Source organism: Aegilops tauschii, chromosome 2 (genome assembly GCF_002575655.3).
Source record: "Aegilops tauschii subsp. strangulata cultivar AL8/78 chromosome 2, Aet v6.0, whole genome shotgun sequence".
Lineage (NCBI taxonomy): Eukaryota > Viridiplantae > Streptophyta > Magnoliopsida > Poales > Poaceae > Aegilops > Aegilops tauschii.
Window position 1 is genome coordinate 21,242,467 of NC_053036.3, and position 25,222 is coordinate 21,267,688.

A 25,222-nucleotide genomic window follows, 5' to 3' on the forward strand; every position below is an offset into this window, starting at 1 on the left:
TAGCAAAGCCAGTACAATGGTATGTAGGTGAGTTATCCTCTCTAGAGTAGAGCAAGTACTCCATCTTTTTAATCTCTGGAAAGGAATAAAAGTCCACTTAGTAAGCCAAAAAGACAATAGTCTGCTTAATTCAGCTGAACTCTTTAATCCCTGGCTAGTAACATGGTGTGAATTGTGAATGAGCTTGCATATTTGAGTCCACACATATTTTGAGCCGAGAATTTTCGGGTAAAACTTCCGGGGAGATTCCGGGCTAAACAGAAGCATGGCATCTCATGCACAGACAGAAAGCTAGAGTTTCAATATTTTTACAGATTTGCGGGCCCGAATTCAACCTCAAGAGGACCAAAGATGGAAAAGTGTTTGACAAAAGCAATCCCATTCTTCTATCTGCCAACATCAATCACAAGTGAAATGTTTCCATGAATAAGAAATTGTTTTTCTAGTATTTTTAGGCAAAATTGTTTTTTCTAGTTTTTTTTTCTAGTGGAATGAATAAGAAATTCATTAGGCCAAACCGGCCACTCTGCAGACATGTATGTATGCATGGGCCAAGGCCTACAGGCCGCTCGCCAACTGACCGCTCCAGCACCACTCCCTCGCCGCCGCCGCCGCCGCCGCCGGCGGCGGTGCGAAGCCAGCTTCCTCTTCCCAGCGGTTCAAATCTCTGTCTTCGCTGGCCACAGTTCGGACGAACCAGCTCCCAGTTGCGGTAGGCGGCTGCCCCAGCTCCTCCCCCGGCCGATTAATCCCCTCTGGTCGCCCGCCGCCGGTTAGTGCTCTTCCTTTCGCCCTTTGCTTGCCGGTGAAGAACATGGAGCGTGACTCGGAATTCCTGCAGGAACAGGCTCGCCCGAAATTCAGCACAAGTCGGAATCTTTGCCGAGTGCCAGTCCGTGTTGTAGCACTAGAAGCGCCCTGGGAATCGAATTCAGTCCATATCCGTATTGTTCTTGGGCTCGGATTTGCTTCTCCTACTGGAATTTGAATCGGCTGGTGATCTATCTCTATAAGTATCGCCAGGAGCCAGCCTTTCCTCTGCAGAAATTTGCGTTCAACTTACTGAATTTTTTGTCAGTTTGGCCCAAGCTGAAGATATCTGCAGAGAGATTTGTCAGTTTGGCCGAAGCAGAAGATATCTGCAGAGACTCTGCTCCAATGGAGTCATGTAGTGTTGCCAGGATAATGAGCTTAGGGAAGCTTGCTATACACAGGACGTATTTGTGCACCCTAATCTTCAGAAATTTGCCAAAGCTGCTAGGCTTCACTCCCAGGTTACCGAAGAAATTCTGCAAAGCTGAACATGTTGAGCTACAACTGACCAAGAAGACTACACTAGGCACACTGCCGGAGCTGCCTCCGGACATCTTGATGGGTATCTTTGCCACCCTTGAGATCCCTGACCTCGTGCGTGCCGGCTCTGTCTGCTCCTCCTGGCGCTCCACATACACAAGCCTACGGAGCCTTGGGCAGTACAAACTCCAGCAGACGCCATGCCTCCTCTACACTTCCGAATCCGCTGGTGAGAGTGTTGCATGCCTCTACAGCCTCGCGGAGAAGAGGTCGTACAAGTTAACTCTCCCGGAGCCGCCTATACGCACTAGGTGTTTGATCGGGTCCTCACATGGCTGGCTGGTAACTGTTGACGACAGATCTGAGATGCACCTTGTCAATCCCATCACATGTGAACAGATTGCTCTCCCATCAGTGATCACCATCGAGCAGGTGAACCCCATAGTTGATGAGTATGGTGCTCTCCACAAGTATGAATTCTCATGGCACAGTAGAGCCCGTGGTGTTTATAGCTCGCCATCAATCTTCGCTCTTGACAAGCTGCGGCATGAACTCCACTATAAAGCGTTTGTTTTCCCTGATACATCCACTGGAAGCTACATTGTCATGCTCATCCATAATCCAATGCGTCAGCTCTCTTTTGCAAGGGTTGGGGATGATAAGTGGACCTGGTTGCCACCTTATGATGACTATAGTGACTGCACTTACAAGGATGGCTTGTTGCATGCTGCGTGCACTTACAAGGGAGAACTTCACACCTTTGATCTTAGTGGCCCTGTGGTCACAAGGAAGACGATTATAAGCACACCCAGGGAGTATGACTGCGAGTACATGTACGTTGTTCAAGCTCCATGGGGCAGTCTGCTACTTATATGGAGAATCTTTGAGGATCATAATGTAGAACCTGAACCTGGGGCATCTGTGTTTTGGAACACTACGCAATATAGGATATATGAATTTGACGCTGCTGGAAGTGAACTTAAGGAAATCAATTGCTTGCATGACCATGTGTTGTTTCTTGGGCATAATCAATCACTTTGTCTTGGAGCTGAAGAATATCCGTCTCTCAGGGCAAATCATGCCTACTTCACCGATGATAATTCTTTATGGGCATGTGGATTGAAGAATAATCACTGTGATATGGGAGTTCTCAACTTGGATGATAACAGCAAGGAGGACCTTCTGTCTCCGCAGCTTTGGTCAAACTTTCCGGCCCCAATGTGGATTACACCTGATCTTCGAAAGATGAACTTGGCTTCAGGGGGAGATCGAAGAAAACAGATCGATGGATTCAATGAAGCAACTAAGATATGGCTAGCCTGTACCTAGTTGGCTCTGAATAAATAGTTTTGAGTTTTATCTGCTTGCATATGTTATAATCATGTAATTCTCCAAAGTTTAATGTGTCAAGGGAAAAGTTGAGTGATACTTAATTGATTTATGTTCTTGTTCTTATCATTTTTCTGTCGTATATCTTCTCCTATGCTCATGTCGTCCTATTTGTGGTGTTGGAAGTGTAGCTGAAATATATGTGGAGATATGTCCGAATTCTGAAAATGACGAACACGACAGGGAGTCAAGCAGTGATGTTGAGCTTCTGATGGGCCAAATAATGCTAGTAGTGAATCAGGGGGAGCTGCAGATCATTTTCTCGCATTGGCTAGTTGGCCACCTACAGAAAATGATTGTGTTGCAATCACTTCTGGTAACTCAAAAGAGCCTGAAGATATATATTTTATTGGAAATTTGCCTATCTCACAGTTAACTCAAAATATCACTCTTCAAGTAATTGACTTTCATGCCAGACATTTCCTCTAAACAGTAGAGAAGGAATTAGAATCCAGTAATAGACTCCATGCTATTATGCAAAAAAAGCAAAGTATCAGAACCATATTGCAAATGACTAATCCCCCCTGGTATCAGATGTGGTACCAAACCTCTAATCACACCTGCTTCCTTAGCTCTATCCAGAATTGCAGATAGTGCATCACCTACTAGGTGAAAAAGCAAAGGAGAAAGAGGATCTCCTTGCCTCAAACCTCTGAAAGTAGAGAAATATTCTCGCCAATCTCCATTCATATTCACACACACTTTGCCTCCTTCCACTGCTTGTCTAATCCAATCTATCCACCTGTCAGGGAAGTTTTTCCTATGCATTACCTCTGCCAAGAAAGGCCACTGAACTCTATCATAAGCTTTTTCAAAGTCCAACTGAAGCAAAATTCCTTCAGATTCAACTCATGCAAAACTTCATGAAGAATTACACATCCATCCAAAATGTACCTCCCAGGAATAAATCCAGTCTGAAGAGAGCTGATTACTTGTCGAGCCAGAGGAGTAAATCTAAGTGTCAGAGCTTTGGTAATAGCTTTAAACATAACATTTAGAACACATATGGGTCTATACTGTAGGATACTATTAGCATCCTTAATCTTTGGCAGTAGAGAAATGACACCATAGTTTAGTCTGGACAAGTTCAACCTGCCATGATACAGCTCCTGAAGCATTTATATTAGTATATCTCTCAACTGGGGCCAAAAAGCTCTAAAAAGCTAACAGAGAAGCCATCTGGACCTGGAGCAGTATTTGGTTTCATGCTTTTCACCACCTTGTCTATCTCTTCACTCATGAAGTTAATACAAGTGAGGACTGATTTCTGTCATTCATATAATTCAGAAGAGGAAGGCCGGTTGAGTGCTTTCCGCGTAAGACTATTGAGTTTCCAGCTGATTGCCCATATTTTCCAGGATAGGATTTGTCCACTTGATTGAATTCATGTCATTGAAGCAATGAACTTGCTAGCCAGCGTGCCAAAAAGGTTGCTGACTTTGGGTACACAGAGTAGTGGCGAGAAAAGGGCTTGCGCCTCAGCCGTTTCGCTTGATTCGGACCTTGTGGTTGTAGTCACAGGGTACAAAGATAACCCCACAACCATTTGTTGTATTCTTTAAGTCAATCGCTCGTAGTATGTGCTAGAATGAGATGAGATCTAGCTCAAAGGTGAAGACCTCATTCTTTGAACCCTCCCGGGCAGTTCCTGTTCTAGCTTCTCTATCTCTAGCAAGTGATACGAACAACGCAACATCTTCTCCAGTCGTAGGTCGGTAGGGCTTGCCCTGGCTAAGAAATGGAATAAAAAATTCCCGGTTTCTTGACTGTTTCTGAGATTATTTACCTTTATTTACATGAAGATGCACGGTCTCTTACACTTTTCCTAGCTTAAGTTGGCGGATTGGTAAACAAACGGCTCTGCAGCTCCGTTCGCTTCGGCACCACTCCCTTGCTTCTTATCGAGGTCGATGCCAACAAACAAGTCCCATTCGAGCAATGGAATCTTAATAAGAATGTAATCACTGTTAAGTATTCCACTCACTGATGCCCAGGAAAATGGGCCTCTGAAGAAAGCAAAGACGTGGCCCAGACCGAAAAAGGAACTTGATCACCCGGAGAAGATTTCTTTTCTTTGCTGATTCCTCTCAATGAAATTTGCCATGTTGCACTAAGTTACTTACGGATGTATGCATGCATTCCAGGAACACTTTGGGGTGAACACCCATCCGAACAAGTAGGGTCAATAGTTCAGCATTTAGGCCGTAACATTTAGCAAAAAACAAATCTGAAACCCAACAAGTCCTCTCCGAACCAAGCTAGATAGTCTCCTATCACTAGGCTCACCAACCAACCTGGACTTTGATTCTTTCTTATTATTCTAACCGGATATAAAAACCATAAGGATTGTTTCCAGCCGAGAGTTCCCATATGACATAAGTGCTCTTGGGTGGGGTGGGCCCTCATTCGCCAGGTCTTTGAGTGCCCGTCGTACCACGTGGTTGGTACACTAGGCTGATAGATACTTTACTTTAAGGATCTGGCACCTTCGCTAGACGGAGAGTAAGCGACTTCTATTAGCACCGGACCGACGAGTCGAATTTCTCGTGTCATGTGCAACATCCATCAATGGTGGGTCATTAATGTCCATAGATTTAGACTCCTTCCCCCTTCCCTTATACGCAAAAGATCGAGAGGGGCCCGAACCCAAACCGAGAACGTAGACAGAATTTGACTCACTCTCGTATGGCTCGCCCTCGTGCCCTGGGCGAGTCGGCCGGGTCTTTCCCTCGTGTTCTGTTTCCGCCACGATAAAGACGCACGGAAGAACTATGGTATGCCCAGCGCGTGGAGGATCCGTTGAGAGTGTCCCTTGTCTCGGTAGGGAACAGTACCTATTGTCTTGAAAAAAAGGTCAGTGCTACGGTCCCCTATTGTTTGATCCAATATTGACCGGTGCGGACCACGTTCTACTACCTCCGGTCCGTGGTTCGACCTCCCGTAGTGGTCCTTGCTTTTCTTTTTGAAAGCTCCGCAGGGCCAATTTTGCGTACTTGCTCAGCGTGCCCCCCTTTCGTCAAGTGCCTCGCCCGGTTCACAGGGCTGTTGGCCTACCAAGCAAGCACTTGCCCGCTGCTCCTGCCGCCTGCCAAGTGGGCTCCGCGCTCGTTATCCTGACTGTTCTCTCTGCTGGGCCCTTTCCTATTGCTCTAACCATAAGCTATGGCAATTCCAGCTCGCACCCACTCTGGCCCGCCCAGCGGGGCCTGAGTGAGCTCAGTGGTCAGCCCCTGACGTTAGGGGTCTTTCGCTTTTGCCAGATCTATAGAAATATTACGAGTCCTCCGTCCCAGATTCCCTCGCCGCGGCCATCTGGTTCACCGGTACTACCAAAAAGTCTCATGCTTACGTTACTGTGACTGATATATAAGTATGATCTCGGACTACGAAGACCCAGTCGTGCTTCTGGTTTCCATTCTCATCATCATATTGAAGGAAACTCCTCGTGCTCTGCCATAAGAACTTGGAGTCCGTATCATGGTGAAGGTAAGGTAACGCTGTGATTCTTGCTCAAAAAACTGACCGAACACGTTCGAGTTATTGGCTCGTCCGACCCGGCAGCATTCATGAGTCGCTCGTTCAACTGTCCCTCGGAGACACGGTCGAGAAGTGCCATGCATGGTCGCCCCCCCGTCCTTTCTTTCTCTCGGTCCCACCAGGGTGGGCCCCTCTGGGGCAATAAAGAAATGGATAAAAAAAGGGGACTTCCACTACGGGCTATGCCACCCATTACTTATGAGGGAAGTCGCATCCGTCCCATCGCAAGCACCTACAATGTCATGATCACATTGGTTTACCCTTTTTTGGTAGTTCAACGGACGGTCGCCCCTCCAACAAGAAAAGGTAGAAATATGGAAACTTCTCTACCATTTAGATCGGAGAATTTATAGAGGAAATCGGGTTTTAAATTTCCAGAAACCACACGATTATATAGCCAAAGGGAATACGCCGCGCCTAAAATCATCCCAAGCGCAGCTAATGTGGCTACTAAGCTATTTCTTTGGAAAGCTCCTACTAAGATTAGAAATTCCCCGATAAAGCTGCTAGTGCCGGGTAAACTCATATTGGCTAAAGTGAAAAAGAAGAAAATGCTAGAGAAATTCGGCATGGTGCTCACTAAACCTCCATAATATCTAACAAGTCGAGTCTTATGTCGGTCATATAGAACACCAACACATAGAAAAAGGGCTGAAGAAACCAGTCCATGACTTATCATAAGTAAAATGCTACCTCCAATTCCCTGTATGTTCGATAGAGCCTAATATTCCCCCAGAGTACGCTGCTTACCCCCCGAACCGTACAAGATAGTTACCACCTATCATACGGCTTTCTAACTCCACTTCTTTTTCTGGTCGTTCCGCTCTGTCGGATCGATGGTAGTCTCAGAGATCTGGTAACCTCCGACATTTTTGACAACACGCTTCCTGCTTTCGTTTTGAGTTGCGCATCTTTCTCCCCGGGGCATACTATAGTATCACATCGTAGACCCCCACCCCAACTCTATCTTCCTTATCAGTGAACCGGAACATAGTGCATAGGTACTCTTCGATGCTGCGAGGACGAGACGAGGTGACATACTACGATCACGCACTAAAGTTCTGCCCTTCGGCTCGGCATATGGAACCTCTCAGCTGCTCCCTCGGGATAGGTAGGCCCACCCCCCCTTTCCCGAGAGGCGGCTGGGCTGTGTTTCCCCTGCGGCCACCCAGTGGTGGCAGAAAACGAAAAAGGGTGGGCTCCGCGCGGTTCGCGTTTTATTGTAAAAAGAGAGCTTTTCATTCTCTTATAGAAGCCCGCGCCCACGCAGGTAAAGCCCAGCGAAGCTGCAGGGAGCAATGAGCAATGGGGGGATGAGGGCGACTCCGCCCACGGGTTGGACCACACCACAGGCAAAAGTCCTTCCACGGCAAGAGAAGGGTGACCGGAACAAGAAAAGGGAGCTAGTCGTTGGAGGGAAGACAAGGCTCGTTCCATGCGACTCCACAGAAGAGTACGTGCGCTAGAAAAGGCAGCCAGCTTAAAAACGCTAGCTAGCTACTTTTGTAGCCTTATTTAGTTTGGTTGCCTACGATTGCTCTCCGGCGCGCTACGGCAACACCCCCTGCTTGCTTCTTTCTGTTCGACGCGGAGCTCGCAGCCTCCCCACCCTTGCATAGCGTTCCACTTGTGATCCTGGAGGATTTGCAGAAATGCGCCCGACCATGAAGAATGGATTTTGTATTTTCTTTCATGTGAACGGCCCTATCTTGTAAAGAATGGTTTTTCGTGCTATAGACCACGTTGAGAAAGACCAACCAACAACACAAATAAAGACCGTTCCATTTGGGTACCTTGAAAGGGAGGTGCTCCTTATGATGCTACGGACGGCTGTCCGAAGTGCATGCAATGACGGGCTCGGATAGGATAGGATTGTGCGCGCCGGTCCCTTCGGGTGTCCATATTTTGGCCGACCTTAGCGTATATACTATGTTATGCAGCCGTAATATTTTGATACCTTCCACCGCTGTTACGCCAGAAATCCAAGGTTTCACACGAGCTCCTGTTCTGCGGCGTGGCGGCAGGACCGCTAGGGGATTGGCTCCGGGTGTAGGTAGGGTCAAATCCGCAGGGGTCATGCAAATACATAGGCCCCTTCCCTTCTGCCGAGTTGTTTAGAAGGCGCTTTCTGTTCTACGGTCCCTCGGAGCGAAGGGTTAGGCAGGTAGTACGGGCCCTCTGACTTCCAGCTATGTGCTGTGTGCGACTCCCGCGAAGCGAATGAAGGGAAGCTCTTCAAGCTTTCTCCGCCTGCGGCTTATGTAGTGGTCGGCATTCCTACGTGCTCCGACTGATCCCCACTGGAGATTATATGAGGGGTCTTGGAAACTGTCGTGACGCTTTGGTGACGAAGGTCACCGGGGTGACTATGGAAGGATTCCGTGGTAGTCTTTGACTCCCTCCAACTCAATCAATATCAAGAACATGTCGTGAGCATGGGGGTTTGGCCGACTACTAAACTATTGGCTAGGGCTTTTCTAGTTATAGCTTCTATAGTGAGTGGCCCTTCCGCTTTGATCTAGTTGTAGTTTGTATTGTACTAAATTGAACACATATCAAAGAAAGGCGATCAATCAATAAGTAGTTGCCCTTCTCCGGCCTAGGAAAAGCAGCGAACTCGTTAAACAAGGGGCTTTTTTTCATGGTCGCTACTGTTGTATTGTATATTGTCGGGGGAAGCTACTGCTTCTACGACAGCTCCGCTTCCTCGTCTTGCTTCTACTTTGCTTGTTTGCGCGAAGGCTTAGAGTCCTTTTCGCTAGGTCCAAATTCGTCAAAGCAAAAGATCTGATCCAACGGAAATCCCGCATATTGAGGACAGCTGATATGTGGCTACTAGGCGCGATCATCCTGCATGCCATAAAAAAATACTTCTTTTTTTTATGGCCCGTCATATAAAGATAGAATAGATATGGATAGAGAGACATTCTATTGATTTGCGAAATGGCTCGTCGATCCAAATGAATCATTCTTCTGGTCTCTCTCTGCCCCCGCCCCAAAACTGACCCACGACACAGCGCCCATTCGTTTCGCGCGGGAAGGCAACGAAGTTCAGTTCAAAAGACCGCAGCGGAGTGGAGCAGCCGCGACATGAAGTTCCTTACCTTAGCTGGATCTCGCTGGTGCCACCTAAACGGTAGGTATAGGCGGCGGATGTCTGACGTTTGGAGTTGTCGTTCGTGCACCTGTCCCCAATAGAAGAATGAGTGATCCCTTCCCCTGCGGATCATGGCCTTACCACTAGGTCCCCGATGGCCAGCGGGGGATTCGGTATAGCAGCTCATGTTCGTTTGCGCTTCGCGTTCCCGCTGGACTGGGCACGTGTTAGCTGTAGGAAGTATGGTTACGAAAGTGACTTCGGTTCGCCAGTTCAGGCTCAACTCCTCGCTTTACGTTAGCGGACTTACAGGTCGGGCCGGGGCTCCACGCTCTTTCTTTCTGTGTGGGACGATGCCGGGGAATGTGTCGAGGCGGCGAACAACAACAAGACAACTAACTACATTTGCTTTTTCCCTCCATGAGATGAGCCAGTGCATTGGACCGATGGATAATAGAACTGAGCTGGCCAAACGCTTGGGTGCTCTACATACGATGTAGAAAAAATCAGATACATATCGATTTCTTTCTGATGGATCCAGAATAGATAGATATCTTGTATCATCAATAGATAGAAAGAGGTCAACCCTTATTATTGATAGAAAACCTTTCGATCTATCAGAACAGATCAGGCCATCTATCAATCGATTTGAATCATAATAGCCGCCACAATAAGAAAGAAGCAAGCGAAACAGCTAGAAGTGCTCGCTTCGCCGCGCCCAACAATTCTTATTCACGGGAAAGCCAACCGAAAGATTCGATTCGGACTTCGTAGAGCCGGTGCTGCTGCTGTCTGCGTAGGGCCGTCCCCCACTCCCGTCCCGGGGTGCTAAGGGGTTTTGTTTTAGGAACAGACGGCGGTGTTTTGCTGACGCCTCGAATCGACGCTTTTCTTGCGACATGCTAAGTTTTCTCCCCTATTGCTAGTAGGTTGATGGGTCACACGCCGGGCACACATGTTTTGGCCTTGCTTGTGTGTCCATAACTCAAAATAGGTGACCTAACGGCCGCCGCCCGACTAAACATACCAATAGTCACCAAATTCATAAGGGCTACTGAGGAGTAGGCAATGATCTTCTTAAGATCGATCTGTCTTAAAGTGGTCAAGGAAGTATATATTATAGCAATCGCGCTTAGAGTATAAATGAAAGGAGTGAAACAAAGTGTCGCTTCGGGAAACATGGGTATCGAAAATCTTAAAAACCCGTAGGTTCCCAATTTTAAAAGAATTCCAGCCAATATGAAGGATCCAGCCGTAGGTGCCTCTACATGGGCTTCGGATAACGAAATATGAACTGGTACCATAGGCACTTTGACGGCAAAAGAGGCGAAAAAAGCAACCCATAGAAGGATTTGGCGCCGCTCACTAAATTCAGTGGTTAATAAAATTTGTAAATCGGTGGTTCCTGTTTGGAGAAGAATCAACAGAATAGCTAATAGCATAAAAACGGATCCAAGTAAATTATATAGGAAAAACTGATATGCTGCCTTGATCTTTCTTTGTCTCGAACCCCATACCCCTATAATGATGGTAGAGTCAGGGGTGGCCCCAAAGCGGAATTGACCGGTGGTAGTTGGTCGAAGCTCCAGTGGGTAGCCACTCCCTTCTCAGGGAACCGTACGTGAGACTTCCGCATCATACGGCTCCGTCCCGAGCTTCCGTCGTCGGCCCTTGTCATTAGACCACTATGCTTGTCTTTTCCGCCTTGACTCTCGAATCTTTTGCTTCTCGGGTGGTGGCGAACAATGCTGCTTGCGTAGCGGGAGATGCCCGCCCGTCGTTTAGGCCTGCTTCCTGCCTGAAAGAAGGCTAGCCGGACTAGTGGTAGGGGACCCGACCGTAAAAAACCCTACCCTATTCTCGAACCCTCTGCCGAGCTCTACCCTGCCCGCATTTATTTGGAAGGGGGCCAAAGAAATGTCTCCACCTGCTGCCAACAGTCTTTCTTCTGAATTCTACTAAACGGGTCGATCCTCCCCTCCGTTTGTTTTAGCAACTTATCCTAAGGTCTCTTCGCTAAGAACTCTCCGGCAACGACAGAGGAACTAACCTGCCTGCAGTGGCGGGGCGGCTTTTTTTAAAATAAGACCTGGACGATTATCCCTACCCTCGGTAGCTTACGAGTTTACGTCCATCCCTGGTCGGGTACAGTTTCTTTTATTTTTATCCCTTGTAGCCGTTACCCGAATTCGCGCAAGTGTGTCCACACCCCCCTGACTTGACGAGGAATTCATTCTCGCGAACAAACACACCCCCTACACACACCTAGGAGCACCCCTTCCTGCATATCCATACAAGACCTGAGTAGGCGGGTCGAGGTCCTACGAGGTACCCACTACTCGGAGTACCCTCCCACCAAAAAAAGATGTGTGGTTCGGTGGTTCGACCAGAAATGCTATGCTTACGCACAAGACTACCCCTCTTCCCGAAAGCTTCGTGGGGACCTTTACTACTTTACGACGACGGGGGACCGCCCGTAGGGGGTTTACTGCACAAGGCCCCTGCAGAGGAAAAGCTTGATCCCAGCGAATAGAAGATGCTCAGCTCCGCACAACATAGGGATTGGCACGCTTTCGGAAAGAACATAGAATAGTAGAGGATCCAGCATGCAGGACACGGCGATCATTAGAAATTCACGAATTAGAAATGCTGTAATATACTCTTTCCCAAAACTTCTCATACCAGACCAACCCACTGAAATGCAAATAGGGATCAGAAATGTGGTCAATATCACGAAGAATAATGAAAGACCGTCTATACCCATATACAAATGGATGTTTTCGTAAGGAAGCGATCGAAGGCTTTCCACAAATTGAGATTTGGCCGTAGAAGGATCGAATTGTATCCGAGGAACAGGGGGATACAAAAAAGTAATAAGAGAAACAGACAGACCAATCAATCGTATCGGTCTTATTGAAGAATTTGGAATGAAAAGAGGAGTAATGCTTCCTAGCACGGGACAGAGAATAGGACCACTTAGATCGAAATAGCATTCACAGAAATGTTCTAACATAGAGTAGAATTGAACATTGAAAAGATTAGTTGACAGCAGTCAATCAAAAGATGGGGCGCCAAATTACTAAACAATAGGGGTCTTTCTGTGCAAGTCAGCTGAACACCGTAATTGATGAGTGAGTAGGTGGGTTAGGTGCACCCCTCGCCCAGTGGGAAGTCATGAGGCTAGCCCCCCCCTGAATGAAGAAGTAGTGGGCCCCCCTGCCCGCCCACGTATGCGCCTTTATTTAGATTCTAACTAAATATTATACTGAACTTTATCCGGGAATCTTTCTAAAGAATCCATGTGGCAAAACACAATTTGTCGATCTCAATCTAAGGTGCACCTTGCCTTTTTCAGGTAGCTTTGTTATGCCTATTCAGCTAGGTGGGGCATTGGTCATAGCCGAAGTCGAAGGGAAAAAATAAGGTAATGAGATGATGGTGCCATCAAGAAGTTTTCGACGAACGTAGTAGCAGCCAAAAATGAAACTCTTGCATGAAAGACCGGATTTGACGCAAGATGAATGGCGTTGGGGTTTTTCAAATGAAACCCGCGATTAGAAAGTCACCAACGGAGCCATACAATCTATCTAGTAGTGTGCCATGGCACGGTACTCCGCTTCAGCAGTGGAAGGAGCAACTGTCTATTGCTTTTATCTCATCCAAGATAGTGTCTCGTCTCCCCATAAAATAGATAAGCCTGTAGTTGAGCACCTATCTGAAGGCCCAATCGGCATCAGTAGTTGCACGCAACTCTAAAGAAGACGATGACGGAAAAAAGGACGGCTCGAGAAAAGGTACCTCGAATATATCTAAGAATCCGATGAACTGCTGCAAAGTGAACTGACCGGGGGGCAGCCATGAAAGGCTGACTTTCTTAGGAAAAGCCATCTGGGCAAGAGATCGTCAGATAAACCAAACTGCCGACCTACTGTCTGTACTGCGTCGGATCAGATAATAGTGAGCCATCAGTCGGACGGAGTTTAACGTAAAGCTCCAAGGGAGTGTCAACAGTCTTCTCATCATTGAGTTGAGCTTGAGTGATCAAGTCATGACGTTATTTGATCTGAGATACCAAATATCCACGAGGAGAATGTGCGACCTCCAAGCCAAGAAAAGGCTTAGGACGCGTCAGCGCCTTCATAGCAAATAATTGATGAAGGCGACACTTGATCAGCGATATGGTAACGGAGTAATCACCAGTCAGTTTGATATCATCAACATAAAACAACAGAATAGCACGTCCTCGAGGATAAACTGATACGAACATGGCCGAATCATGATCACTCCGAGCAAACCTTGCCTGGATAACATAACCACTGTGCTGAACTTCAAAAACCAACGCTATCGGGGCTTGTTGAGACCATAGATCGCTTTGCGTAAAGGACAGACAAGAGAAGAAGTCAGAAGGGCAGGTTCTCTTTCATCCGTCTTTTCTAGGTGCGCATCTCCATCTACTAAAAGTAGGGGTGGTTGCCATAGATAGATTGGGTCATTCGTAACCTGAGCAATAACCGATGCTACTAGAGCAATAACGGAAATAACCGATGCTCCAGCAGAAACTATAGCTATACGTGGCGGCCCCACACGCAGCTTTGTTTAACAAGCATCACCCTTCCTTTCTTTTCAAATGCTTCCTCAGTCAATCAGCAGCTTATTCGATTCCTATTCTTATTAAACATCTGATATAGATGGTGGGAACAATGAAGCAGATTCTTCATCTGTAGGTTGCGATCCATATGATTTCTTTTCTCGATCTCCTGCTTGTGTTTCACCTCGCACCTAAGCATCACGTTCCTAGGGACAGAGACATCTGCGCTCTAAGGCAATTATAGTACTACCAGCATGGTTATATTATTCTGCGGGCAAGCTTCAACTTCAAAGTCACCTAATTTGGCACCAGCCAAAGGAGTAGGAACAGCAGCTGGGGAAGCACCATTACCATCCATGGGATGCTTTATGAACACCCCCTCTGTTCAATACCGATACCTGTCAGATTCCATAGCTGATGAATCTCTTTCTTTTTCCACTCTTTCCCTGTCACGCAAGACGCTTTTCTGGCACAAACCTAGTAGTTATTTGTCCTGCTGATCTTGGGTGAACTGATGACACTGATGCTCCAAGACTAAAAGTTTTCATAGCCGAAGCTATTGAAGCTGCTCCCTCCCATGAATCACAGCTTTCTGGACGCACTGCTTGAACACCATGGAGCAAGATAGAGAAAACAACTCCTATCCCAGTTGATCGAGCTGAACCCACCCACCGCCGGGCAGGTGCATCAGCCTCTTCTTTCTAGTTTCCGACAGGGCTACCCGCACTAGCCTCTGACCTCTACTCCAAAACCCGAACTTCACAGATCTGAAGCCTAAACCTTCACTAGTTCCATCACTTCACAGAGCAGGTCTTGTTTTCAAACTTGCTTTCGGGTTAAGTGCAGAAAATCAATTCAATATTCCTGTCATTGAGGATCTATTAGATGAGCTACATGGTGCACAACTGTTTTCCAAACTTGATTTGAGATCAGGTTATCATCAGATAAGAATGAGAAGAGAAGACATTCATAAATTTTAGGACATATTTTTGTCATTATGAATACTTAGTGATGCCATTTGGACTCACTAATGCACCTGCTACCTTCCAATCTTTAATGAATCATGTTTTTGCTCCGGAAATACCTTTTGGTATTCTTTGATGATATTCTGATATATAGCAAGACCAAACAAGCTCATCTCAAGCATCTAAAGTTAGTCCTGGACATTCTAAGGTCATAAAAACTATATGCTAAGATTATCAAATGCAGTTTTCCTGTCCCTCAAGTGGAGTATTTAGGGCATGTTATCTAAGGATAGGGTCTATCTACAGACCCCCACAAAATAGTTGCCATCAAAGAATGGCCAGCACCTAAGACTATCACTCAGTTGAGGAGTTTTCTTGGTATGGCTGCAGAAAAGGAAGATTTGTCAAGAATTATGGGATCAATTCTAGGCCACTTCATGACTGTCTAAAAAAAGATTCATTCCAGTGGTCAGATGCTCAAATTGAGGCCTTCACAACATTGAAGAATTGTCTGGTCACTGCCATTACCTACTTCTGCTTGGACTGACATCTCCCTGGATTTCTTTGAGGGTCTTCCCAAATCATTGGGCAAAGAAGTCATATTGTTGGTGGTGGACAGGTTCACTAAATATTCTCATTTCATTCCCCTTGCTCACCCTTATACAGTACAATCAGTCTCTCATGCTTTCATGGATAATGTTTTTAAGTGGAATGGATTGCCAAAGTCAATAGTCTCTGATAGAAACTGGATATTCACAAGTAACATGTGGCAGGCCTTCTTCAAAGCACTACAAGTGAAATTGAGGTTTAGCTCTGCCTATCACCCACAATCAGATGGCCAGACAGAACGTGTGAACCAGTGTGTGGAAATTTACTTGCGTTGCATGGTTTTTCAGCAACCAAGTAAGTGGGCTAGTTTGGATCAAGCAAATGCCACTTGGGAGGATGCCGACTTCATCAAAGGTCTCTTTCCGGAGTTCTATACAGCTCCTATTCGTGGTTGGTGCCCTAATTCCAACACTTGACAATGCTTTGGGGGAGGTCTTGTCATATCTGAAGATTACTGTACCTAACTCTCGATTGAATTCAGAGTGCTGCCTTTACTTCATCTGCCGTGAACGGAGCCAAGAGGCTTGCGTTCATTTCTTCAGTTACTCGCCTGTTTACTTTCCCCAGTAGCCCAGGGGCGGGAGCTAGGACTTCTGAGGTGAACAGTCCCTCAAAGTAACCCTGTATCAGAGATGCTAACTGGTCATTACCTTCGATCCTGTTGCCGTTTGAGTCATTCAGAAACTTTATTATGTTCTTCTTTTTTCTTCGATGTGATGAAAGAAGCTCGTATTTCGGTCTCCATGGCGGAGCCAATTAGCCCTTCCTCTTTGCAGCCATTAATCCGAGTGCAAACTCTCTCAATTAAGTGTTGGAAGCAGTCACTCCTATCCACTCCTACCAGGGAGGGGAGCCCCAAGTATTTGTCAGTGAGCGATTCAGTGACAATATTCAGCAGGTTGCATACCTCTTTTCTGTGCCCCCTATCTGTCTAAGGGTCCTTGGTAAAACTCTCTTCATTGAAGGCAGTACATGGGTATCCATCTTATCTACGGTCTGCGGGTCATCCACATGACCAAAACAAAGGGTACGAAAGCAGTGAAACCGATATATCTATTGAAGGCGATCCCACCGGTCCTATTTATTAAGTTGCAATGGCGAGTATCTTTGGACCCCAAAGAGTTGTATAAGTTGGAAAATGGAGATTTGCCTATGGCATTGGCCGTTGGGCAGCTAGCTATTGCATTTGAAGGCTCCACAGAAAGAACCCGCAGGTACTATTACGACAGGTGGCTTCGAATCCAGTTTGTTAGTCGTTTGCATCTCGGTTAACAAAAATAAGCTTGAATCCCTCCATTCGTAGATCAATCAGCTAAAGTTGTTAAAACAATGCCCCGGTAAAAAGGTAGCAGAAGGTTGTTCTTTCTTACTCGAAGTTGCACTCAGGTGCTGCCGTTTTAGAGCTAGGCAATATTCTCTGTGTAAACCAGTATCATATCTGTTCGATATGGACCATTCTATAAGTATAGTCATTTCAGTCTTCCTCAAAGGATCTCCGATCTATTGTGCAACCTTCCCTTCGAAACCCACCCCACACGAATAATTCTACCCCTTATCACAGCTCCAATGCCCACAGGCATCTATCTCTAGCACAAATCTTTTACTGAAATCAGGGAGAACCAACACAGGGGCCTCAATTAAAGCTTGCTTGAGAACATCAAAGGATTGCTTTGGCTTGTCCACACAAATGGTACTCCTTTCTTTAACAAGTTCGTGAGAGGTCTCCTAATTATGTATATACAGGATGAGTCACATCTTGACCGGAGCCATGCGGAGCACAAAAAGTGAAGAGAAAGGATTTGTTCACCACTTTAAGCCAAAAGATAGAAATGAAAGCTGTTCCCATAGAATGAGATTAGATCCCGCAAGTGAGCTATTTATACCGAAGCTTACAAGAAGCCAAGTTGAAACGGGAGCTTTTCCACCACGGCATCCAACTCTTCTCTTCCGTAAGCAAAGGGGCTTTCAACGAGATAGGGAGCTGTACAATTTCACCCGTGGGTGGGGCTGGCTACGCTTGCTAGATTGGATCAAATATACGTGTCCTACGCTAGGCGGAATCATTGTTTCACTCCTCCAAGCGTTCCTTGCCAATGGGTAAAGCCTTTATCTATCACTTCGGTCGGAGACATATTAATTACCTTTTTTTATCCTGGGACCCTTGAAAGCTCGCTTCCCTTCCTGAACTGAGGGAAACCGGTGCCTGAGAGATCCGTTATCTGCAGTCTCTGAGCTTGATTGCACATCTTTTCCTGCTCATACATGTGTTTTTGCACGCTTGAGACCTCCTCTTTCGCTCGGCTATCCGAGGAAAGATGTCTTACGAGGTGGGTTGGACAACGTACGTAGTGAGCCTGCTGCCATCAGTGTGAAGATGAGCATCTATCTTTCTTTTCAGGATTTAGTGTGTGTGTGCTTGTTCTTAAGGGAACGTGCAAATCACCCAATCATATCAGGATGGATCCAATGGGTGTGATTTTTTTCTGTATTGATCACTTACCCACGCTATAAGAAGAAGGGCGTCATGGAAGAGTTTGGGGTCCAAAGCCACACCTTCTTTCCCCCATAGGAACAGAGGTTAGGAGCTGCCGGCAGGGCGCTGCATTCAATCTGACTGATGGCTCAAGATAAGTACGAGACGTACTTGAGATAGATAATTTATGTATTTCGCTATTTCGAATACCTAAACTGCTGCTAACAAGAATAAGTACGGAGAGATTGGATCTCCCTGGCGTAGTCCCTGAGAAGGTTGGAATTCCTCAAGACGCTCCCCATTGAAAAGAACCGAGAAGGTAACTGAAGTCACTAACCTCATCACCATAGAAATCCCACCTTCGCTGAAAAAAAGTGGGCTGGATAGTCGTCCGGGCCAGGGGCCTTTCAGGGTACATCTTAAAAAGGTCACACTTCAGAACCAGTAAAGGGCGCAGTCAATTGCTCATTCATTGCCTGAGATACTTTCCGAGGAACTATCGACAGAACGAACATCCTCCATTCTTTCAGTACCTTCAGCAGTATAGAGATGTTTAAAGAACTCATTCGTCATCCCACTCATCTCCTCTGAAGGGACAACGAAGGATTGTCTGAAGTAGGACCTATTCGTAGCTCATTTCAAATGGGCCAAAGAAACTAGGGACACAGAGACCTCCCCTGTGTCATGAAAAGAGAAACTTTCGGTAGTCACAAAACCCTATTTTAAGAAATAAGTCATTAGATCCCGTATCGGCTATAGCAGTGAAGTTCTCATAAGCTTTCATCATGTCGAGATTTAGTGCACACACCTGATCATATCGTGCCTCTTATATAGTTTCTAGTTTAGGAGTCCGAGCTGGAAGAACAAAAGGTGGAGCTCCACCCTAGTGTTACCCTTTGCCTCGCTCTTTAGAGGCATGAGTGGTCACAACTCGACGTAGTCTAGCAGTTCTATTTGGCGCACGAATTGCGTATAGGAAAGTTGAAGAAGGCATTCTAGGAGTTAAAGGCGTCTCACTCGTCTCTCATTCGCTCGATGCTTAAGTACCGGTTTGCTTCTACGTCTACGGTTGAACTTGAAGGCCTCGGATTCCGAAACCTGTAGAGCTTGCACGGTGAAGAACAAGTACGTACTTCATACGAAGAAATGGTAGTCGGACTCCTCTGGTTTTCTCCACAGTAGGAGTAAGCATAATCCTAAAGCCGGCCCAATGGGCTATATTTCTTTAGAGTACTCAAAAAGTATGCTTTTGTCGGAGGGAGATTGCCGGGTCTATGTAGAATAGAGAAGCAGCAAAAGAAAATAAATTGAGTAGCCAAAGGCCTCGTGCACAGTATGGAAGGAAGAGGAAAAATGCACGGTACGCAATGTATGATGATGAACGTATGGAGTTAGTTCGGTGGGTTGGTTGGGGAGTAGGGCCGGGGGGAGAAACTTGTCCCTTCTTGATGGCGAGTATATGCTTCGATCGATTCTTGTGCTCCCTATGCGCATGTTCTTGATCACCGAACAAGTTACAAAATAAGTTTATGCGCTCCTATCCTTGTTCTTGTGAGTCCTTGTGAAGCTACATTGGTGATGGTTGGTGGTAGATGCGGATTACCAGCGAGCTCTGGATGCTACTCTATATTAGGGATATTATTTCTGTGCTTTTTTGCTATGGTTAGTCATGATTACTGATCAGTTGAGCAGTTCTTTTGAATGTACCAATTTTATTTTTCATTTATTTGTTTCCCCCCATTTGAAACAGGGCTCAAGTCGCTTCCTGAGATGCATTTCACACCTGACTCACCTCCCACGCCTAAAATGTCTCCAGGTAAACATTTTTCTGCTTGTCTAGTAATTCGGTGAATCTGCGGCCACTAATGCCATTCAGAGACTCTTGGCCATTTCGGCTTTCGCACCATATGATCCCTGCTCATCTGCCCACAACAAAATGGAATTTTTTTATTTTCACTTGCGGTGTTCTCTCCATTTCTTGTTATATGCTGCTATAGGGCTATAGGAATACAGATTCAAACTTGATTGTATGATAAAACTGATTATTGATTCAATTCTTCTACTCGCAGCATCTGTTCTATTAACTTGTAACTACCTACTAATTACAGTATCGAGTGTCCTGGTGATGTGGATGCTATATATATAGTCTTCTCAAACTCTGAGTGCACTGATCTATTAAGTTGTAACTGTACCTTCTAGTTTTTTAATCTGAGCAATCGTTGATCATCTCATCCATTTGATCGTTTGAACACTACACTGGAATTAATATCTTTGCGGAATTGTTGATCATACTTCGTGTGTACTAATTGAAATCAGTTGTGCATGTCCGTGCTGCTGCCGCCCCAGGACAAGTGAAGTACCCCCGTCAACTATGGAGGAGCTTTCGACATCCGTGCCGCGCGATCGGTCGGGATCGGTGGCCTTCAGTTCCTGCCGGATTTCCCTTGTGACGTTAGTCCTCGCAGCAGCAGCTGCAGCCTTGATCACGTTGCTGTTCTGATACATGCTTGTCTGACCTCGCTCTTGAACTTGTGCATGTCTACTTCGTCTTTCTTGATCGGTTCCTTGTGTTGCATACAATGAAGTGGTGTCATGTGACGCTGGGCATAATCTCTGAAAACTCCTGACTGGTTCGGTGTGGTTTTGTTTATTCAACACCAATTGCCTTAGCTTTGTTTTTCTGAAGGAGACAGAGAAGAGAGTAGCTAGATTTCTTTTTCTATTTTGATTTACAAATGGTCCGGTTTTATTTCAAAATGGTCCATAATTTTTGATCTTTGGGCTTATTAAGCTTAAGAATCTTACTTAATAGGAGAAAATAGCCTCCTAAACATATGGTTAGCAACTGGTTCACCAGGAGTACGCAAGAAAGGCAAAAGCACTACGAATTATTGATTTAGGAATGGGAATGGGCTAGAACCCTGGGTTCTTCCTTATATAATTAATGGTCTATTCATTCTAATACTCTATCCGAGAGTTCTCAGTATTTAGCAAAGCTGTTCCTATCTAACGGATAAAAACTGGATCAAATGACAAAGTCATTGTTTGTGGAGAAAGAGGTGGCTTTTCCCGGATGAAATGAAACATTTGATTTGTGTAACAGGAGAAAGATTTCCCACTCCTTAGCCATAAAGATATGTGGCCATGAAAAAGGGAGGGGATTCAGTGGAACAGGATTGGCCGGGCGGTAGAGTCGTGGAAACACTTGTTGATTCCTATTTTGGACCCTAGCTCCATGGAACAATATGCTACTGCGGAAACATGGAAGAATTGCAATCTTAGATCAAAACACTATGTGTGGAAAGCTTGATAAGGGTCAGTTACTTGTACATTTGATTAGTATGAGCCACTCACATCGTTTTTTAAGGATAGGTGGGAGTAGGACCCTACAATAAAGAGAAGATAGCCCACATGAATCATGGGAATAACAATACAAGGCCTTTGATGAGTAAAGGAGAAATGCAAGATTTGGATCCGCGATTTCAACAAGTAGTTCATGCTTCGTCGGCAGGGGAGACTATAGGCCATGAAAACCCACCCCTGTTATCTCCACCTGTGGATTGAGAGTCAAAAAGTGAATTTCGTATGTCACGCTGGCACACGATTTCGATTACTTTTCTTGTTTCCCGTTTCGGAGATCCGATAATGGAATGCTAAATCAATATCTGGGGTCGAGCCAGGGTACTTATCCTCCCGTCTATAAATCAATGACCAATAAAAGACCAAAGCGGTGATAAATCAAGGGGCGGACAGGAGTAGCATCGTAGCTAGGAACAGGTGCTGCACCGTAGCTAGTAGGAAGAAGTACAGCATAGCTACATTCCCCATTGGGTTGGCGCCCCTCTTCTCCAATACAAATTGAATCATAGCAAGGGCTAAGCTATCTTAAAACCTACTATCAGTCTGTTTATAGAACTCAATACTACTATCCATGAGATCATCATAACAAAAACTAGAATTGCCCAGCGAAATAGGAATAGAAAGAAATCCAGGGTAACTTGTATCATGAGATGGGTCCATTCCAATTGGAATTCCGTACGGCTACAACTCTTTTTAAACGAGTCGAAGTCCAGTCTTGTCACTTTCCCATCATCCCTTTCCGCATCGTCCTTCTCTATTGGGGGCTCCCAACACCTCAGCCACACATCTTTTTCGTTCGCTCCCCATTTTATTCTCTAAGGAACCCTCTCCGTAATGAGCGTAGATTGATGGAGATGGCTTTTGTACCGGTCAATCTTTATATCCTTTCTGGCATAGTTTTGTAAAAGATCGGCAGGTGATCCGTCCTTTCTCCTCTGCCGTGGTTCATGCATTCTTCCTTTTTGGAAAGCGGATAGGGATCGGGTGAATTAGAGAATAGACAGACGTCCGTTGGCATTTCAGCCTTTCTTCTCCTTTCAGGGCCTATCCGAAAGAGAATCCAGTCCCGGTCTTGCACCACTCTCATATCCATCAATCAATTTCATAGATAGTTACTATGGTTGTTTCTTCCTCCATTCACTAAAGCAAATGGAGCCTTTCCCTCCTCGAGTCAGCAAGCCAACTCGAGCGTTTTACCCTCGTGTCACTAGCGCAACACGAGCCATTCAAAAAAAAAGTCTTGGAACTAAAGAGAAATCCATCTCTATACAAACTCTTTATGTTCTTGATATTGATTGAGTTACGAGAATGAAGAAGCATAGCACACCTTTTCTCTCAATTCAAGTTTCCATTCAATAAGTGCATCAAGTATTTCATATAGAAAGAAAAGGAACCACTTCTCTTCTCTTAAGTATATGAAAAATAGCTTTTTGGTCCCTTTCGTCCAGAGGTTAGGACATCGTCTTTTCATGTCGAAGACACGGGTTCAATTCCCGTAAGGGATAGGTACTTATTCCCGACCGGCGGTATCAAGAACCCGGATAGTTAGTAGGAAACTCCAATCTGCAAGCAGAACAACGAGTTTAGAAGGCACGTTCTTGAAAGAGCAGGCTGACTATGAAACTCATATAAGGCTCGCGATCGGGTGCATTGTTGACTCGGGGGCGGTTCCATAGGCGGCTACTCTAAGACGGATCAAGTTGGGCTATATATTATGGCAAGTTGACCCTACTTTCCAATTTCGTAGATAGAACAGTTCTAGTAGAAGGTTAACCCAGCCTTCCTAAGAGTACTAGGTTAAAGGGGAGACCTCTAAAGCCCAGAAAGAACTATCCTATCCCTTTAGGAATCCAAAAGCGCCGTATCTGTGGATCACTGACGGCTATACCCAATGAGCAAAGTAGAAAGAGCCTAGGAAAATGCATCTTCTCCCTATTCAGTCAGCAGTTGTCCATCGACTAGTCTTACTTACCGCACCGCCCGACGAAAAGGGATTTCTCAGTGATAGACCCACGAGAGCGTGTGCGCCAGTGACAAAAGAAGTGCGAGACGATCTGGGAAGTGAGGGATGCCCTTCCTGGGTATCACGAGCGGCGAGGCAGGTACGGCTGGAGGAAAAGCAAGGCAACAGGGTGCTAGGTTTAAGCAAGTATTGTCCGTCCGATCATTGGAATCGGCTTAGCCGAAAAAGGCAGATCTGGTTTCACTAGTAGGAAGAACACCCTTGTAAGGTGAAGGTATTCCATTTCTAAGAAGGAAGTTCTATATATTCGAACTAGAGAGAAGCTCTAAAATGGAAATCGAAAAGGAACCCCTTGTCCGTCCAGGTACTCACCCCGCCGGAACTCGCAATCAAACATAGGGTTGGCAAACTAGGAAGGCACAGAAAAGAAGGCAGTTGCGAAGGCGAGCAAGGTATTTTTGAATTTCCTCAAATTGATTCATCAATGAAGTAGTTAAATTGAAGTAAATGTGCCGAAAAAGAAGAGTTTTCGATATGGATATGCGAACAGGAAGAAAGCAAGCATATATTACTATTGCATTGGCAACGAACACCGTCAAACAAAGATAGCTGTTGAGGAGGAAGACCTGGATAGGGAGCTGGTTACGAATAAACCTGGGACTAGGAAACCCCGAACTACGAATGGAAACACTTTTTCAAGCAGGGGTAAACGGATCTGGTTAAGAAGTCGGAGATGGAAGAGAGGGTGTCGTGTCGGATCTTCAATCGGGGCAAACAACGGATGCTCGGGATAAAGCTGGACTTCGATTGGTTTTTGATGGATATGAGCTTTCCCTGAATAAGGATCAAAATATGCTTCCTAAAACAGCATGCGCAATGGTGGGCCGAGTACATAGCATAGCGTATATGAAGTATCCAACGCCTTCCGAATAAGGAATGGAAGCCGACTTAATAAAACTACATCTTGCTGATGTAGGTGTAGACAGGCATTCTAAAAGGAGTGACAATATTGGGTGTAAGGATTCTTCTATGCAAACATTGACCACTCGTATGGTAGCCTCACAACCATCTACAAGGGAGACTTCCACCTCAACCTGAAGTTCACCCACGTGGAGCCTTTACTAGTCGGAGTGGTAAGACTACAACCCACTACTAGGAAAAGGCCTACTAGTGGCGCACCAGTTTTGCCTACTAATGGCGCACTACTGGTGCGCCACTAGTACCACGCCACTAGTATTAAATACTAATGGCGCACCACTGGTGCGCCATTAGTATCTGGTATACTAATGGCGCATTACGCTGTGCGCCATTAGTATGGACCAACATGCGCCATTAGTGTGCCTCCCAGGGGCGATATTTACACATGTGCTTTGCCATACTAATGGCGCACTGCGGGGTGATGCGCCATTAGTATCCTTTGGCATACTAATGGCGCACGTTGGGGTGATGCGCCATTAGTATGTATATTAGGGATTTTTTTCTTTTCTGATATTTGCACAGATTACAAAATATATTATTGGACAGAATATAGACAGCACCACACAGCAACAACAGATTCATCGAATACAATAGAAGATTAGTCTCCGAATACAATTCATCATATTAGTCTCCGAATTCAAAAGACCGAACAAAGATAGAACATTACAAGTCTCGAGACCGCGAGTAGCGAGTTTGTCTTCACATTACAAGTCGATATCGATCATCTAAACTACCATCACATAGAAGAGAGCTGCGGTCATCACGATGAGCATCATCGCGATGAAACTGGTCTTCACCCGGTTCCTCCAACGCTCCCTCCTCTCTCCCGCTAGATAGCGCGCGTATCTAGATTCCGCCTCCGCCCTAGTGGTGTACCCTTTGTAACTGTTACCACTGAAACGGTGAACCTGTCTCCGACACTCCTCCTAGTCGTTGTAGACTCCGGGAACCTTACCCTTGTACACGACAT

The 25,222-nt window shown here is 45.8% G+C and overlaps 1 protein-coding gene and 1 pseudogene across 2 annotated transcripts; one reads left to right on the forward strand and one right to left on the reverse strand.

Annotated features, from left to right (window-relative positions):
• The first annotated feature begins 523 nt into the window (after window positions 1-523).
• On the forward strand, window positions 524-2,751 carry LOC109785884 (F-box only protein 7). 2 transcript variants are annotated; one of them, XM_020344466.3, is made up of 2 exons: window positions 524-772; window positions 842-2,751. In XM_020344466.3, the coding sequence occupies exons 1-2, from the start codon at window positions 535-537 to the stop codon at window positions 2,620-2,622; spliced, it is 2,019 nt and encodes a 672-aa protein (XP_020200055.3). In that variant the 5' UTR covers window positions 524-534; the 3' UTR covers window positions 2,623-2,751. The 2 variants fall into 2 exon arrangements, with proteins under 2 accessions (XP_020200055.3, XP_073363847.1); XM_073507746.1 differs by having other exon boundaries at window positions 569-772; window positions 848-2,751.
• Window positions 2,752-9,407: 6,656 nt separating this feature from the next.
• On the reverse strand, window positions 9,408-11,259 carry LOC141041491 (uncharacterized; annotated as a pseudogene).
• Between the last annotated feature and the right edge of the window lie 13,963 nt (window positions 11,260-25,222).